The 18,630-nt window shown below is 39.3% G+C and overlaps 2 protein-coding genes across 6 annotated transcripts in view; one reads left to right on the top strand and one right to left on the bottom strand.

The window, feature by feature from the left end:
- ANP32E (acidic nuclear phosphoprotein 32 family member E) overlaps window positions 1-9,119 on the top strand; it is a 27,852-nt gene extending 18,733 nt beyond the window's left edge. For 4 of the 5 annotated variants that reach the window (XM_006755632.2, XM_015558716.1, XM_015558717.1 and 1 more), the window contains 3 exons: window positions 666-829; window positions 3,863-3,935; window positions 6,851-9,119. In XM_006755632.2, the coding sequence (XP_006755695.1) occupies window positions 666-829; window positions 3,863-3,935; window positions 6,851-6,918 (305 nt within the window). In that variant the 3' untranslated portion in view covers window positions 6,919-9,119. Of the gene's footprint in view, window positions 1-665; window positions 830-3,862; window positions 3,936-6,850 lie in introns of those variants that run through there. The other variant, XM_015558718.1, reaches the window with a different exon arrangement.
- Window positions 9,120-17,880: 8,761 nt separating this feature from the next.
- LOC102765745 (14-3-3 protein theta-like) lies at window positions 17,881-18,620 on the bottom strand. Its single transcript, XM_015558775.1, is given in 3 exon segments — window positions 17,881-17,933; window positions 17,936-18,344; window positions 18,346-18,620. Coding segments are annotated over 3 exon segments (705 nt in total). The 5' UTR covers window positions 18,589-18,620.
- Between the last annotated feature and the right edge of the window lie 10 nt (window positions 18,621-18,630).

The following is an 18,630-nucleotide window of genomic DNA, read 5'->3' as shown; positions in this document are numbered from 1 at the left end:
TATATATATAATATTCAGCCATAAAAATGAAGTACTGATACCAGAGTGAATCCTGAAAACCTTCTACTAAGTTAAAGAAGCCGGATACAAAGGGCTACATATTGTATAACTATTTATATTGAAATGTCCAGAGTAGGCAAATTCACAGAGCTACAAAGTAGATTATTGGTTGCCAGGGCTAGGGGAGGGGAGAATGGTGAGTGCCAATGGATTTGGGGTTGATGGAAATGTTCTAGAATTAGTGAATATATATTTTTGGGAAAATGGGTGACTAACAGATAAGATGGACAAAATAGCTGTTATTAGTGATGGTACACTTTGTTACTATTATTTGAAAAGAATTGGTGGATAAACAATGTTATAAAGTGATGGAATGATGGACAAGCAGGTTTTGAAGTGTCCAAAAAGTAAAATAAACTTTAGTACATGTAATATTGTGGTGAAAAGCTATATGTTGGAAATTTTCAGTATTTAGAAACCCTATTTTTCAAGTAGTAAATATGGGTGTTATAAAGAGGACATTTTAAGAAATAAAGTCACCCTGAGATACCTCCTACCCATTTGCTTAAGAGTTTGAAGTGATCGGGGCAAGGGTTAAAAGAATCAATATATTATCAAGAAACATTTGCCCAGCCATTTGCCTATCTCTGAACATATTTTTAAAGATGGAGATGAAGATGATGAAGAGGAAGATGAAGCAGGTCCACCTGAAGGGTATGAGGAAGAAGAGGAGGAAGAAGAGGATGAGGAGGAAGATGAAGCAGGCTCAGAATTGGGAGAGGGAGAAGAGGAAGTGGGCCTCTCATACTTAATGAGAGAAGAAATTCAGGTGAACAGACCCTTCTTTCCTGCACTGAAAATTAGTTATTTAGGCATAGAACTAAATACTATAAAATAAGCTGTGTAGAAATATGAGTTATTTCTAACTTGTGGGGGTGCATGTGTCTGCCTCCCTGTTATTTTTCTCCCCCACTCCCCTCAGTTCATATTATATCCAGATAATCATAAACATCTATTGATTTTACCTCCCAGATACCTTTCAAATCCATTCTGCACTCAGCAGCATGGTGTGATGGAAACATTTTACAATTGTTCCTGAGTCTCAGTTTCTGCTTTTATAAAACTTAGTGATTATACCAATCTCGTAGGATTGTTTTAGGGTTTAACAAAATAATACCTATGAAGTATCTAGTTGCTAGCACATTGTAGGCACTCACGAAAACTTTTCTTTACCCTAGTTATTTCTTGCTTATGCTTTTTTTTAAACCTCTACCCAAGGACATGCTTGGGGAGAGGAAAGACAAGGGGGTGAGAGAGAGACATTGATGGGCCGTTCTCCATTCCCTCCTGACCAAGGACCAAACCCCCAACTCAGGTATTCCACCCGACAGAATCAGACTGGCAACCTTTTGGTGCATGGGATGATGCCCAAACAACCAAGCCACTGGAGCCAGTTTCTTGCTGTGCTTTTGTTGTAGCTTTCTAAATGCTCTCCCTGAATACAGCATCACCACTAAGGTATAGCCTTTGCGGTGCTTGCCTGTGTATTCTGAATGCAAATACTAGCCTGCTTAAAACCCTTTAATGTTTCCCTGGTGTCACCAAGACACACAAGGCCCTTCATTATCTAGCCCCTGCTTCCTTCTCTGGCTTTATCTCCCTCAATACCAAAATAAATTGTCACACGAAGCTATTTCTTGCCTTTCTGTCTGTATATAATGTGAGTATTCTATTAATGACTTTGTACCCATGTCTTCTGATGAATTTTCTTTTTTTGAGATAAACATAAATAGAGTAAAGCATGTAAAGTACACTGATTTTATGTACAAGCCCATGAAATTTTTTTTAATCCTCACCTAAGGATATGTTTTTTCAATACTGATTTTTATAGAAAGTGGGAGGGGGAGAGAGAGAGAGACAGAAGCATAGATGTGAGAGAGAAACATCTATTGATTGCCTCTCTTACATGCCCCGGATCCTTGAAACCTAGGTATGTGCCCTGACTGGGAATTGAACCAACGGCCTTTTGGCCTTTCGTATATGGGACAATGCTCCAGTCCACCGAGCCACACCAGCCAGGGCAAATCCACAGGATTTTACAAATGTTTATACTTGTGTAACCACCACACAAATCATATCTCATGAACTGTTATCTTTAAAAACTCTATTCTGGCCCAGCCTGTTTGACTCAGTGGTTGAGTGTCAAGAGATTGTGATTCAATTCCCCTTCAGGGCACACGCCCGGATTGCGGGCTCCATCCTTACACTGGGTGTGCAGGAGGTAGCCAATCGATGATGTTCTCTCTCATTGATGTTTCTACCTCTCTATCCCTCTCCTTTCCTCTCTCTCTAAAAAACCAATGAAAGTATTTTTTGTAAAAGGCTCTACTTTATAAAAAAACACCACACAAACTCTCAGCTCTGGAGTTGCCTCATTGAAGCTTTTTATAATTTTTAATAGACAGTCACTCCTTTCTCTGTTACCTTTGAACCTTGATTAGGCTTCTATTATTACCTGTAGTCACTTTTGTAAAAACTTGTTTATTTGGCAACTTCTGCTAGATGGTGAGATCTTTAAGGGGAGTGAGTTTCTCCTATTGTTAATTTATTGAGTTTCGTTTTCATAATTTATAATTTAAAACAAGTTTTTATTATTAAAAATATCTTAGACTAGAAATTGTTAGTATTCTCATTTGTTTTCCTAATGACTTACATTGGTTAGATAGATGATATCACTGATTAATGGTAATTTTTCTCTGATACTCTTTTAAATATTAAACTAGTATGAGGAGAAATAGGACTCAAACTTGTTTGGGCCCTTAGTGAGTTAGGAGCTATAGCATCATGAAGAATAGAACTTTTAAGTATCTTATGTATTCATAGAGAAAGGCAACCTGTTTAATTTGAATCAGTATACAACTTGGGTATTTTTCCCCTAAGTTTTAATTTATTTAGTAAAATAATGAACTCATGTTATTTTGTATTTGGCTTTTTATTTTCTCTGTCAATCATTCTTTTTAAGTCTAGATAGTATTAAGTAATTTAAAAATGATCTTTAGTTAACTGCAAATGTTTATGTGTATCATTCCATTGAACATTGGGAAATATTAACTAAAACTGAATGGTCAAGTATAGAACAAAAATCTCTAAGATAATCTTAAGTCAATGGTAGTACCCAGGTAGCAGGGTTCAATTATGAAGTGTTCAATTATGATGAGATAATTTGGGTGTTTAAAATGGGGTCTTGATTTTAGAAACTAAGAGCCAGTGGAAGGGAGTGTCAGAGACTACTGAGATTTAAAGAGAAAGTAGAAGGAAATAGAAATGGTATTTGATTAGGTATTTTTTGTTTGAGTCTTTTTTAAAAAAAATTCTCACCTTAGGATACCTTTTTTACTGATTTTAGAGAGAGAGGAAGGGAGAAATATAGAAACATCAATGTGAGATAGAAACATCTATCAGTTGCCTCCCATATGTGCCTCAAATGGGGATTGAATCCAAAACCTAGGATGTGACCTGACTGGGAATCAAACTGAAACCTTTTGGTATACAGGATGATGTCCCAACTAACTGAGCCACCTGGCCAGGGCAGTTTGACTCTTATTTCTATTTCAGCTGCTCTTCAAAATAAGGAATTAATATGTATAAAGAAGGACTTTATGTAGGACTTACAATAGGCACTGTAATCATATTTTCTTTAAAACAAGTTCCAGAGAAGTAATTAGCTTTTTAAACTTGGGCTTTTCTAAATTATCAAGAGATAAATGTGATTAGTATCTTGTGTTTTTAAAATTATAAGTATCAAACTGGAAAATATGTGTCATGGCTCATTTATTCTTAAACTGAATATTTGAATTTCAAGGATGAAGAAGATGATGATGACTATGTTGAAGGGGAAGAAGAAGAAGATGAGGATGATGAAGAAGAAGAAGAGGGTGAGTTATGTTAGCCATAAAAATATTCTAAAATTAGAGGGGGAGGGTCAATATGGCGGCATAGGTAAACACAGTATTTGCCTCCTCCCACAACCACATCAAAATTACAACTAAACCACAGAACAGCCATCATTCAGAACCACCTGAAATCTTGGAAGAACAGAAGCCCTACAACTAGAGAATTAAAGAAGCCACATTGAAACTGGTATGAGGGGCAGAGGTGTGGAACGGGCTGGTCCAACACCCATGTATGATGGTTAAAAATCAGAAGGGATATCTTGGCTGCAGAGCTCGCCCTGTGAGAAGCAAGGCTATCCCAACCCCACACCAGACTCTTCAACTCAGGGTTCCAGTGCCAAGAAGAGAAGTCCCTGTAACTTCGGGTTGTAAAAACCAGTGGGGATTGTGGCTGAGTGATGCAGAGGCTGCTGGAGTCCCAGGCAATTCCTCTTAAAGGGCCCGCACACAGACTTACTCAGACTCACTCCCCTGAGCTCCAGCACTGGGGCAGCAACTTGAAAGGATCCAGTAGGGGGTGTGCAGGAGGCAGCTGATCAGTGATTCTCTCTCATCATTGATATTTCTCTCTCTCTCTCCCTCTCCCTTCCTCTCTGAAATCAATAAATGTATATATTTTAAAAAGAACTAAATGAAATGGAAGCAAGAAAACTACCAGATACAGAGTTCAAAACAATGGTTTTAAGGATGCTCAAGAGACTTAATGAGAACTTCAAGGACATACAAAAGGAACAGTCAGAAATGAAGGATACACTAAATGAAATGAAGAATAATTCATAAGGAATCAACAGTAGAGGATGCCAAGAATCAAATCAGCGATTTGGAATATGAGCAAGCAAAAAACACCCAATCAGAAGAGCAAAAAGAAAAAAAAAATCCAAAAATATAAAGATAGTGTAAGGAGCCTCTGGGACAACTTTAAGCGTACCAACATTTGTATTATAGGGGTGCCAAGAGGCACACACCAAGACACTTCATAATTAAAATACCAGAGGTTAAAGACAAAGGGAATCTTAAAAGCAGAAAAAGAAAAGCAGTTAGTTACCTACAAGGAGCGCCCAAACAACTGTCAGCCAGTTTCTCAACAGAAACTTTGCAGGCCAGAAGTTAGTGGCAAGAAATATTCAAAGTGATAAAGAATAAGGACCTACAACCAAGACTACCTAGCAAAGCTATCATTTAGAATTGAAGGTCAGATAAAGAACTTCACAGACAAGAAAAAGGTATAGGAGTTCATCATGACCAAACCAGTATTACATGATATATTGACAGGTCTTCTTTAAAAAGAGGAAGAAGATAAAAAATGTGAACAATAAAATGGCAATGAATAAATATCTATCAAAAATTGAATCTAAAAAATGAAAATAAATGAACAAGGAATCTAATGAATAAAATAGACCCAGAGGGATGGAAGCATAGAACAGACAGATGGATGTCAGAAGGAAGAGGGGAGGGGATGATGGGAAGAGGTTAACGAAAGAATTTATATACATATATGCATTACCTGTGGACACAAACAATAGGGTGGTAAAGGCCTGGGGTGGGGCAGGATCCAGGTGGAGGAGGGCAGTCTGTGTGTGTTGGGGCAGGGGGAGTTAGGGGGAGACATCTATAATACTAAATGATAAAGAGTAAAAAAAGAAGAAAAAGATATCCTAAAATTAAGGTTACAGCTATTCATGGACTTTAAAGATTGACTCTATAGTTCAAAATTACTACTGATCTCTTTGATTTTGGCAACATATCATAGAATTCCCTTGAAAAGTATAAAACCTCTTTTTTCTCAGGGTATTCATTAATTCCAATAAAAAAACAGCTTATAACATTATTTTAAAAGTAGGAATAAAGAGATAATGGATTTCTTTTTAAAAATATTTTTGTTGATTTCAGAGAGGACGGGGGAAAGGGAGAAATAGAAACATTAATGATGAGAAAAAAATCATTGGTCGGCTGCCTCCTGCACCCTGCCCACTGGGGTTCGAGCCCAAAACCTGGGCATGTGCCCTGACTGGGAATCAGACCATGACCTCCTGGTTCATAGGTTGACGCTCAACCACTGGGTCACACTGGCCAGGCAAGATAATGGATCTTTGAGTTCAGTTTAATTTTTTCAGAATCTTACATTTTGGAGAGGATGAAGGCTTCTCTAGAAGGGAAGAACAGTTGAACTCGATAATACCCTTTTTAGATTTGTTCTCTGGTACTCTACCTAGGCCTTTCAAAATAAATTTTAAAATTCACTAATAAGTCCATTATATCAAGCCCTTAATTTGGACAGAGGAGGGAGTGGACACTGGATAATGGGACAGAGAAAGGGAGGGTACAGATGTGGATGGGACAGAGTATGATGGGACATAGGAAGGCGGGACAGAGGCTGATGGGACAGCGGAGGAGGAAGGGGATAGAGCAACCTTAGGCAAACTATTGGCTGCGGGCCGGATCCGGCCCCGAATAAATGAATAAAACTATTTAAAAAAAGACCGTTCCCTTTTATGTAATGATGTTTACTTTGAATTTATATTAGTTCACACAAACACTCCATACATGCTTTTGATCCGGCCCTCCAGTCCAGTTTAAGAACCCATGTGGCCCTCGAGTCAAAAAGTTTGCCCACCCCTGCCTAGCCACTGAGCCAAACTGGTCAGGGCAAGCCCTTAATTTCTTGACCTGTACTTCACGATTTGGCCACAAGGGTGCATAGCAAGCTTCCATTATTTATGGATTTCTAAGTCTATTAAGTTCTTTCAACTGAAGTTGAAAAATTCACAGATGACACTTAACCTGTCATTTTTTACGCCAGTAACTTTTCACTAAGATAGATCCAAACTTTGTAATTTTACAAATATTTATTTGCTAAAATTAAGTATTTTATACTTTTCCTTTCACTCTTCTTTCAGAAGAAGGTCTTCGAGGGGAAAAGCGGAAACGAGATGCTGAAGATGATGGAGAGGAAGAAGATGACTAGATCATTCTAAGACCAGTTTCCCTAAATTCCTGGGTGTGCAATAGAGTGGTCACATCTTATTTCTTTATGTATAATAGTTATCCCTACATAAGATAATGTGTAACTTTTTATAGGAAAAGTGTGGTTTTACTATTTTTGCCTTATCATTCCAAATAAGATTTACTAGTCTGTTAATGATCATATGTAGAGAAAAATTTTCATTGACCTCCTTGTGAAATTCCCTAGCAGTTTATTTAGAATCTTAATTTTTCTAATACAAGTTTACTTCTTAGTCATTTTAGCCCATAATTAAAACATGATGGCTTTTGCACAGGCATAGTATGGTACATTTCATTCATAAGGTTTTAAAGTTATTTATCAATTAACAGAAATCACAGTCAGCTGGAGTATGAAATAAAAATAGTCTTTTGAATGATAAGTTGGTTATTTTTTTAGAGGTGACCCAGAGATCTTCATTTTGAAGGCAATGCCTTTTTTGGCTAAGGGATTTTAGGTGCTCTTTTGTCACATGAGTAACTTGGAAAGTAGGAGCAGAACAGTAAAGGTTCTATTAAAAAAGATAGTTCCTGGCTTTTGGGGAGGCTTCTGAAACCTTTAAGCCAGGTGGCTAATAAGATTTTATTTTTGAAGGAAAAACTGCTTATAGTAAGTTCAGAGACATGCAGAGGAGCCCTTTGTTCTCAAGCTGAATGAAGATCATGACATGCTAATGGTTGGTTTTTGTTTTATTTTTAAGTGTGCATTTTTCATTTTCTTTCAACAATTCCTTTAAGACCACCTTCCTTTCTTGTTTCACTCTCCTCCCTCTTCTCAAAAAAAAAAAATGGGGGGGAAACTTATGAATACCCAGGAAAACCTTTATTCTTATACCTCAATTACCTTTTCAGACCTGTCTCAGTTTTCAAAAAGCTAAGTGAAACAAACTGAGTATTTTCTGAGATATGAATATTATTATCTATGCAGTTTTATGCAACAGACTCTGCTTACTGGAAATGCTTCTTGGTTGACAAGATATACAGACTGTAGAAGGATGAAGAAAGAAAAGCAGATGGGCTTTTGGAAGCAGCAATGGTGTTCCTCAAAAGTCAGAATAATTTGCCTGTTGGTAATTAATGAGACATTCAAATCAAATTATAAGTTAGCTTCCCAAATGACTTAGCTACCACTCTGCAAGCATTTCTAATTTTTTCTGAGTAGAACCTTTAATTATTCTCTCTACAGTTTTAAAGCATTATCAGATTTAGCATTTGATTGGAATATATTAGGCAATGGAAAAATATTTGAAACTAAATCCATATTAAAATTAGGATTTGTTTTCAAGTGGATGTCCATTAAAAATAGAAAAATATTTGGGAGAAGTGCGAGTGTGTTTTCTTATATGGCTACTGATTATAATATGAGTAGATAAGTTCATCTCCCTTTTTGTTATGGAGGCTCGATGTTCAAGGCAATTGCTTTTTTAATCTTGGCTCTCTAAATTTTTCCCCCTTTGGTTTTGAATATTTGTAAGTTTTTTTGTTAATGTCAGCAAATTAACTTAAGTTACACTTTCATACTGGGACACATTTAAATTACTGAGTATAGTACTGCTTTAGCTTAAACTAAAAAAGTGGCACAAAATGACTGAGATAAGTTTAGTGGGGGGATTCGAATATCCAAATAGCTAACATTTTATTCCTTTTTAACAACTGAAATCGCTTGTTTTAGTCCCTAAGAATTCTCATCACATTGTTTGACAGATTATAAAATACTTATTTTTAAAATTAAATTTATATACTGGCTTTCTTATCAATCATTTTATTGTGCAATCAATATTATTGTTCTTTGGTTTGTAAACAACACTTAAGAGCCTCCAAATAACTTTTAAGACTTATTTAGCTTTGTGGGTGATATTTTCATGCAAATAAGGGTGGGTTTTATATTTTGTAGACGTTTTAGGTCCTATTTTAATGCTTCTTTGTATGGCAGTGTGTATATAGTGTGTTAAACTCCTCAAAACTAAAAAATCTTTGAAGTTAATACTTTTGTGCAACTGTGTTTTGAATAAAGCCATGACAGTGTTAAAACAAACAAACAAAAAAATGCAGTTCTTCTGAGTATTCCTTTATTGTTTCTGACTGTTCCCTGTTTTTTCTGAGACTGCTGTAATTTAAAGTTTTTGAAACTGAATTGCTTCAAATAAATTGAAGATTTGTTGTTAATGATTAGTTTCAGTGTATGATATTCACTTTTGAACACCACCATTGGGAGCATTGAAGATCTTTTTAAAAAACTGAGCAACAGCTTGGAAGTTAAGTCATTTAAACACGTGGGTGTGATATGAGGCATTACAATTTAATAATTAACTCATGATCTGCCTTCTTTTTTTTTCCAAGAAGCAGAAAAAAATTCTGGATTTTCTTAATTTTTCTTTTGGAGTTGCAAATTGATCCAGTACTTTTTGTATTTTGATTTGAAGTAATAACTTTATTACCTACAGTTGAAGTAATTATTACTTGTAGTTAACTGAACTTGTTATAAACCTGTTGTACATCAGTAGTTTTGTAAAATGAGTCCAAACTCTTCATTTATACTGTATGTTTATCTTTAGGACCCCTTGATAATCTAAATACAAACACATAATTCTTGCATGTTTACCTTGAGCAAATCAAATCTGAACCAAACAATGTTTTTTTCCTGTTCTCTTGGTTTTCTTGTGATAAGTAGTTTTTAAAATGTTTCATTTTAGGCAACTCTGGAATGTATTTTATCAAATCAAGGTACAAGTATAATATTAGGTAATGTTTTGTGATTGTCTTACAGTTTAATATTGAAAAGGTATATTAATTATGCAACTCTGTTTCCTGAAGAGTTGGAAAATATTGAAGCATATTTTAACTACAGGAATTGTTTATTGAAATTAGTAGGGCATTTTTGTGTGTGTTACATCTTTAAAACATTAAAAGCCTTTCCCCTCTTGGTTAAAGGAAATAGCAGAACTACTAAAAGTTTTTGGTGGAGGTATTAGATAATGAAGCAGTTCTGAGAGATTGTAATTCAAAACAAAACACTTTTATTGCTTATTCCTTGTTCAATATTTTAAAGAGAGGTTTTTCAAGGACATTTATTTTCCCAACTGCTGAAAATGTCCTCTCTGTTCTTCCTAGGACCGGGTGCAATCATATTCTGCAGCTGTTGCTTAATAGCATTCTGCTGCATTCCTTATTCATGTATTAATCACCCTAAGATTTGAGAGCCTGGCTTGGGTAATTTGCCCCCAGGTAGCTACTTGTGTTACTAGTCTATTGGACAACCCTAACTTGAAGGAGAACAGGTTATACCACAAAATGGAAATTACAAAATGAGTTACTCTCCAAGAGAATCTTTAAAATGATTATGTACTAGTAAAACATTTTTATTTCATACAAATCTAATCACTTTTTTTGGGTGATAAGACCCTGAAGCAGGTTTTACCCTATAATCAATTCTGATTAAGAGGAAGTGAAGCAAGTTTTGACGTTTTAAATTTTGTGAATGTTTACTCATTTACATTTTAAGGCATCATTTGGACCTGGTCACTTATGCAATGGACACATCCATATTACTGGTCAATACTGGACACGAGCCACTAAATACTAGTAGGCACACAACACTGGTGAAAATAACCTATTTTAGCTCTTCAAGAAGTTACTTTCAGCCCTAGCCGGTTTGGTTCAGTGGATAGAGCATTAGCCTGAGGACTGAAGGGTCCCAAGTTCGATTCAGGTCAAGGGCACATGCTCAGATTGCCGGTTCCATCCCCAGTAGGGGGCATGCAGGAGGCAGCAGATGAATGATTCTCTTTCATCAATGTTTCTATCTCCCTCTCGCTTCCTCTCTGAAATCAAAAAATATATTTAAAAAAAAAAAACACAGCAAAAGTTACTTTGACACTGTAAATGCTTCCATACACCTCTGATTATCCTATTATATACTCAGACTGCACCATCTCGTAGGAGGCCATGCATGATCTATGCCCTCCACTTTATTATTTTTGTTGTTAATTCTCACCGGAGGATATTTTTCCATTGATTTTTAGGGAAAGTGGAAGAGAGGGAAAGACAGAGAAACATCAACGTGAGATGTGAGAGAAACACATCAATTGGTTGCCTCCTGCAGGATCCCTGACCAGGGCCCAGGCTGGGGGGGGACCTGCAACCAAGGTACATGCCCTTGGCGGGAGAACCAGGATTCTTTGGTCTGCAGGCCCAGCTCCATCCGCTGAGCCAAACAGGTTAGGGCTGTGCCCTGCACTTTAGCTGTGACTTTCCTTGAATAGTCCACAGCCCCAGAGTTAACTCATAAAGGCCCTACTAGGTTTTTCCACTTGGAGGCATTTTCTCCTGGAGTCCTGTCCTTTTGGCACGGAGACGCCAAAAACAGGCTCAGTGGAACTCAGTGTTATTGATACAGACGCGGTAGCTGTGACTGACTGAGGAATGCTGGGATTGGCAGAAGAAGCGGTAAGTGTAATGGAAGGACCTGCAGTTGAAGCAGCTAAACTTAACCAATGGCAGCTGCACCTGAGGAAACTGGCGTCTGCCAGGGAAGCTGCAATGATCATCGCAGTGCAACTCCCGCAGGGAAACACCCACTGTTAGCTGTGCACACACTCCCCCCTGGTTTTCTGAGAACATTCTGAGTTAAGAATGAACTCCTACCTGCAATGTTGAGGATTTATATTTGCAGGTAATAAGGGAAATAGGATTCCAGGTCAGGGGGCTTATTTATTTATTTTGTACCAAGCTATCTACGGTATAATGGGATATGTGGAGGTAAATTTCCTTTTTTTAAAAAAAAAATTTTAAAAATGTATTTTTATTGATTTTAGAGAGGAAGGGAGAGGGAGAGAGAGAGAGAAACATCAATGATGAGAGAGAATCATGGATCGGCTGCCTCTTGCACGTCCCCTACAGGGAATCAAGCCCGCAACCCCGGCATGTGCCCTTGGCCGGAATCGAACCTGGGACCCTTCAGTCCGCAGGCCCTACCTCTTATCCACTGAGCCAAGCCGGCTAGGGCTAAATTTCCTTTTTTATTGTTTTGACATATTTGGCATTTTACCCTTTTGCATGATTGTTTGCTTCCCCGCTGCCAAGGTTCCTAGGCTGTGGCCTTTGGTGTGTGGATCAGAACACTCTAGAATTAAGCCTCATCTGATTTGCTTTTACCCCATTTCCTTTTCCTGTCAAGGACTCCAGCCCTGAGATCGAGTTTATCCAAGACCTTTCATTCTGCCTACTCCTCTGGGGCGGCCCCACCCCATCATGCAGGTAAGGCATCACTACTTCAGATTCTTTTTTTAAAAATTGATTTTAGAGAGGGAGAGAAAGATAGAAGCATCAATGATGAGAATTATTGATCTGCTGCTTCCTGCACGCCCCCTAACTGGGTGGGGATTGAGCCCGCAACCCGGGCCTGTGCCCTTGACCAGAACGGAACGTGGGACCCTTCAGTCCGCCGCCCCGGCTCTACCCACTGAGTGAAACCGGCCGGGGCACTACTTCAGATTCTTGACAGGAGGCTTGAATAAACAGATGGGGAGCGTTTATTTAAGTGCTCAAATGCTTTTAGATGCTTAAATTGGAACAAAGTGCTCTTCTGGAATGCGTGTTTTGAGGTAAATTATGTGTCCTACTACTATGGGACACTTGCCTCTCTAAATTTTTACCTTAATTTCCCCAAGCCCTCAATCCTTGAGATATGAAGCAGTCCCCCCCCGCCCCCCTTTTAAGGGTACTATTTTTACAACAGGGTGCCCTACAGATTCTGGAGTCTCAAGCAGTAGGAACAGGATTTGATCGCCTTGCGGGGAGAGCCACAGAACTTCAAATTGGAGCAGTGGCACTCTAGCTATGGAGGAAATGACAGAAAAAGCACCACGTTAGCTTGTGCCCCTCATTTAAAAAAAACAAAACTGTGACCTTGGACACATTTTCAGCTTCTCAGAGACTGTTTACTCACTCCGCCATCTTGACCGGAAGTCCCCTCAGGTGCCCTAATTTCACTCAGTGGGAAAAAAGTCTGTCAAACCAGAATCCTGGCTTCAAGAGCAGAGACGAGAAGCAGGGAGACTAAGAAGTGGTCAGGCCTGCGGACAAACCCAGGCGGACCGAACTGCTCTGCCCGCCACGCTCCCGCCGCGAGTTGCGCATGCGCACCGAGGGTAGCCGTCTCCCCGGGACGTCAGGCGCCTGAGGTCGGCGGAAGGTGTTGGTGTTTTCCCTCCGCTTCCCTCTAACTCTTTCCAGCTCCTGCACATTCAGACTCGCCTGTCAAGGCCTTGGAACCTTCCTTTTCTTCATGCAGCCGTCGCTTATGACTTAGTTTCTGTTTTATTTTTAATTCCAAATATTGAATTATTCTTATTTTCACATTCATGAATACCATTCAGTTTAGCGACTGAGCGGCAGTGTGCACGTACCTTTTCAAGGTCAGGGGAAAGGTCATTGGCCTGAGGCCACTTTGCTTCCCAACCTCTTGTTTGTCCCGGTTTTGGTTCCGGATGGCACTTGGGTGCCCTTTGCGTCTGGTCCGAAGCCTGCTATTCCTTGTCGTTTCTATTCCCTGTCGTAAAGCCAGAATGGCTGGATCGGTGTGAGTCCCAATCGTTAGGCAAGTCGGTATCCAAGGACGAATCAGTTATGGGAAGTACATAGAGCAACCAAGCGAGAGGGAGACCATTGGAGAAGGACATGCAGCCCACATGTAAAATGATAAAGAACTTGAACGTGTAGGATCTTTTTCTTCGCTGGAAGGAAAGAATGGTTTCATGGCAGGAATTTTGTAGAGGTCAGCTTGCACTTAGGATTTTTTCTTCGTTTAGTTGGGGCAACAGAATTGTAGTTTGTTAGAAGTTCCTCACATTATTGAAGCAGAACTGTCATCTAATTACACTTTTTATTGAAATCAGTAAGTCGCCTTTTAGAGAATATTTGCTTCAGTTTGTCTTGTGCACCAGAAAGGTTTCTTTGGAGCTATGGAAGGTGGAGAAGACAACTGAATTCTTGTTTAAATAATTTTTAGAAAAATATTAAAGTATGGGTCGATGATTCTGTTGAATTAGCAACTGTAAATATTTAACTTCAGTAAAACTAATGTTAATAGTTTCTCAGGCATTTTCAATGTCTTTTACAAAACAGCCACAGAATTGGGTAAAACCAAGGCCACTTACTTCATTTAAAATGAGAAATGAGAACATATCTGTATTTTGAGAAGCCAAGATTTTCTGTTGGATAACATCATTTTTCAGAAGAGGATTTTCCTTTGAACAGAGTAAACATGACCCTACCCTGATCCACAGTAAGGTATACTTTTTTCTTCTTCTTCTTATGTTGAGGAATTGTGTCTCAGTGCTATTTTGATGCTGCCACAATATTAAAAAACGAATTATTAGCAGGAGAAGTTGATAGTGAGTTTGTTTTTTACAGCCCTTGGGATGTAGAAGCTACCTGCTGAGGAAGTGGTTATAGACATCTGGTGTATGTGGTGAGGCCAAAGCATTATACTGATCTTATGATAAACCTCCTTTTTTGTATAATCTATTTTCCCTTTAACCACCACTCTGCTATGTCAGCCTGGAGGTTGCTGTTGGAGTTCGGGGACAAATAAGAGGATATATAATGTAGGTCACTGTATAGTGATGAAATATCAATTCCGCAATCTGTTTCTGAGGCTCTGTCCTTCATAAAATACAGTGTGCTGTATGGTTATGAGCTTTCACTTAATAAGATTAGTTATTTTTCATTATTTTTAGTCCACACAACTGAAAATTACTTTCTTATAGGTTTTTCTGTGTTCAATCTTTACAAGTTGTTTGTAATGAACAGATGAGGAAGGAAACAATGGAGAGGTTATGTACAAATCCTTTTTAAAGTAAGGAGGCCTATAGCTACTGGTCAAAGCCATAAATTGTGGAAAAACATACATTTAATAGACTTTCTAATATTTTTGCTCAAGGCACCCAAGTGCTAGGTAAACAAAGATGAATAATACTCAACTCAATGTAATAGTTTAAAGGGAGGTTGTATATTTACATTGACTGCAGTATTGTTCAATGTACTAGACCAGTGATCTCCAATAGAAATATAATACTATCCACAAATATGAGCTACAAAAGTAATTTAAAAATTTCCAGTAGCCATACTGAGACAAGTAAAAAGAAACAGGTAAAATCAATTTCAATACTATATTTTATTTAAACCAGTATATCCAAAATGTTTATAATGTCAACATGTAATCCATATAACATTATTACTGAGATATTTTCCATTTGCTTTTTCATACAAAGTCTTCAAAATCTGGGGTGGATATACAGCACATCTCAATTCAGATTAGCCACATTTCCAGTACTTATGTGGCTACATGGAGATCTAGAATATCTCCTGATGAGAAAAAGGTAAATAGGAGGGCAAGTTACTAATCAGTAGGCTCTCTGGAGAGCATAGAATCAGAATACGGGATGCTAAATGGTCTTGAAGGATATTTTATTGGCCACACAGAAATGATGACCCTACCCTGATCCACAGTTGGGTATACCTTTTTAAAAAATATGTTTTTATTGATTTTTTTTCCTAGAAAGATAGGAACGGGGTGGGGTTGGGGAGAGATAGAAACATCCATTGGCTGCCTCTTGCATGTGTCATGTTCACTGTATATCTCTTGCCATGCTAGAGTAGCTCCTCATTGTAGTGTATTAGCCTCCAGGTTTTAATCCTGGGATATATTATTTGCTTAAAGGCAGTGAGAATTGTGCTCTGACAGGGAATTGAACCTGTGACCTTTCAGTGCACAGGACCACACTAAACCAACTGAACCATACTGGCTAGGGCTAGGTTTTAGTATATGTTGTATGTAGCATGTCTTGTCTCAGAGGTACTAGACTAATACTACCAAATTTTTCTTTTGATTCTGTGTAAACCACTGTTTTCTACTAGTGTACTTGGATCTCTTGATATAGGTGGTATCTTCTGAGCTTCATGGTAAAGGTAGTCTTCTCTTTGTAATAAGTATTTGCTTGATCACATTCCTCATAAAACTTTCAGTTTGTTTGTTTCTATCTGTATGAGTTCATAGTTCTCTATTTCAGTCAATGAGTTAGTATATCCTTATTGAGGTGTTCAAACTGTTCTCAGATTTTCTCATTGGAATTGTTTCAAACTAAGCTCCTGTGTTCATTCAACATGCCCCTATGTTTCTTTCAGCACTTCCTTACTTTCTGGAACACCAAGATGTCCCTGCGTATCTTGTCCTTTCCTGCGCCAGCCCTGGAATCAGCCATTTCTCCAAGGAGCCCTTGAGAACGGGTGCTAGGTGTGCTATTGGAGTGTTGCTCCTCCCAGACCTTCTCAATGAACGGAGAATACAGGGTGGGGCAAAAGTAGGTTTATAGTTGTTCGTATGGAAAAAGACATGCAGGTTGTGATTATTACAATAGCTTTATTAACTCTGTGGTTCATGTACTCACAACTGTAAACCTATTTTTGCCCCCTACCCTGTATGTGTGTGTGTGTGTGTGTGTGTGTGTGTGTGTGTGTATACACATTTTCATAGACAGATATATAAACAATATACACATATATTTGTTCATATTGGAAATCTGGGATGGGTCTTAGGCTACTAACATCAAGGTGTCTTCAGGGCTGTGTTCTTTCTGGAGGCTCTAGTGGAGAATTCATTCCTTGCCTTTTCAGCTGCTAGAGGCCGACTAGTTTTTTTTTTAAACTATAGTCCGGCCCTCCAACAGTCTGAGGGACAGTGAACTGGCCCCCTGTTTAAAAAGGGGACCCCTGTGCTAGACACTGCCCACATTCCTCACCTTATATCCCCAAGTAAGGTAACATTTTTACAGAGTCTGGGGATCGGACATGGACTTCCAGGGTGGGTGGGGCAAATAATCTGCTACAGTTCCTTTAAATCAAAACTTAAACATTTTCCTTTGCTGAGGAGTTTAAAGTGCTATGAAATTAGCAATGCATACATAAACTAATTTCTGGAATAATCTGCTTTTTAAAAAAATATATTTTTATTGATTTCAGAGAGGAAGGGAGAGGGAGAGAGAGAGAGAAACATCAATGATGAGAGAGAATCATTGACCGGCTGCCTCCTGCAGGCCCTACACTAGGGATTGAGCCCCACAACCTGGGCATGTGCCCTTGACCGGAATCGAACCCGGGACCCTTCAGTTCGCAGGCTGACACTGTATCCACTGAGCCAAACCAGCTAAAGTTCTCTCTCTCTTTTTTTTTTTTTGGTAAGTGAGTTTTTATTAGGAAAGAAAGTTGTCAACCGAAGCAGCAGCAAATGAAGAGTGAATAAGGAAACTCCCTATTGTCACAGCAACACAAGGCTTCCACCATATGTGACACAGGAGGCATTTCAAGTTGTGACCCGCAGCCCAGAATTATCAAATACTTTCCCATTCAATCTAATACATCCAGGTTCCTGCCAAAAAGGAATACAGTAAGAACATGGAAACTTCTTCACCGGAAGGAACCCCCCAAAGAAGAGTAAGGGAGGGAATGTAGAAATTAAGAAGTTGTGTAAAACCCTCTTTAAATTGTTAATTAGCTGCATTTTCAGATCTTCACAGTAATACAAAACCCAGTCACTTGCAGAACTGGTTCAGATTACTTAAATACCAAATACATGGTTAGTCCTCTCTGTAAGTGTTTGGAAGTGTTTATGTGAAACGAAGCTATTAATACTTCTCTACATTGGTCACTGCACACTAGGAAGGCCAAGACAAGCACAAATCAAGGAGTGGAGTTTTCCCACAGCTGCAGTGTGAGAAGACGATAAGCCGTGGATGCCATACACACAAATGGGTTTCTTTGCTCTAGGAAACCCAAATGGAGTAAGGGATGGAGATGTGCACAAAGGCTTCTGGAGGGAGGAAGGATGACACTCTGTTTGCAGTTCTTTTTTGGCTCCATCTGCCCCATCTCATTCTTCTCCTGCGCTGCCCGGTGTCCATAGGCTGAGGTTGTCTCTAAGAACTGCATGACGAGGGTGTTGTCTTCGTGTGAGTCACTCAGCGTGTGGAGATCTGCAACGGCCTCATCAAAGGCCGTTTTCGCCAGTGCGCAGGCAAGCTCAGAGGTATTGAGGAGCTCGTAGTGAAATATAGAAAAGTCACGAGCCAGCCCCAGACGAATCGGGTGTGTGGGCTGCAACTCTTTCTTGCTTATATCAAAAGCCTCTTGGTAAGCTCCTTGGATGTTATCTATCGTCTGTTTTCGATCATCACCACGTGCAACTTCAGCAAGGTACCGGAAGTGATCGCCCTTCACTTTCAGGTAGAAGACCTTACTCTCCGGATTCGATGCGCGGGCTATTAAATGCTTATCCAGCAGTTCCAGGGCCGTGGTGCAGATGCCCCGCAGCTCGGGCTCCACTTCCTCCCGGTTAGTCCTTGATCACTTGCAGCTTCTTATCGGAGGCGTCGGTCTTCTGCTCGATGCTGGAGATGACCCTCCAGGCGGACCTGCGGTTCCCGGCCACGTGCCCGTAGGCCACCCAGAGCAGGCTGCGCTCCTCCTCGGACAGCTCGGCGCCCTGCTCCGTCGCGGCCTTCATGCAGGTGGCCATGTCCTCGTAGCGCTGGGCCTGCTCGGCCAGCTTCGCCTTCTGGATCAGCTCTGGCTTCGACATGGGGACAGGGGGGAAAGCGAGGGCGATCACCGACCGGGATTG

The sequence above is a fragment of the Myotis davidii genome, unplaced genomic scaffold (genome assembly GCF_000327345.1).
Source record: "Myotis davidii unplaced genomic scaffold, ASM32734v1 scaffold653, whole genome shotgun sequence".
Taxonomy (NCBI): domain Eukaryota; kingdom Metazoa; phylum Chordata; class Mammalia; order Chiroptera; family Vespertilionidae; genus Myotis; species Myotis davidii.
The sequence above is the reverse complement of the archived record's forward strand: the minus strand, read 5'-3'. Positions and strand labels throughout refer to the sequence as shown.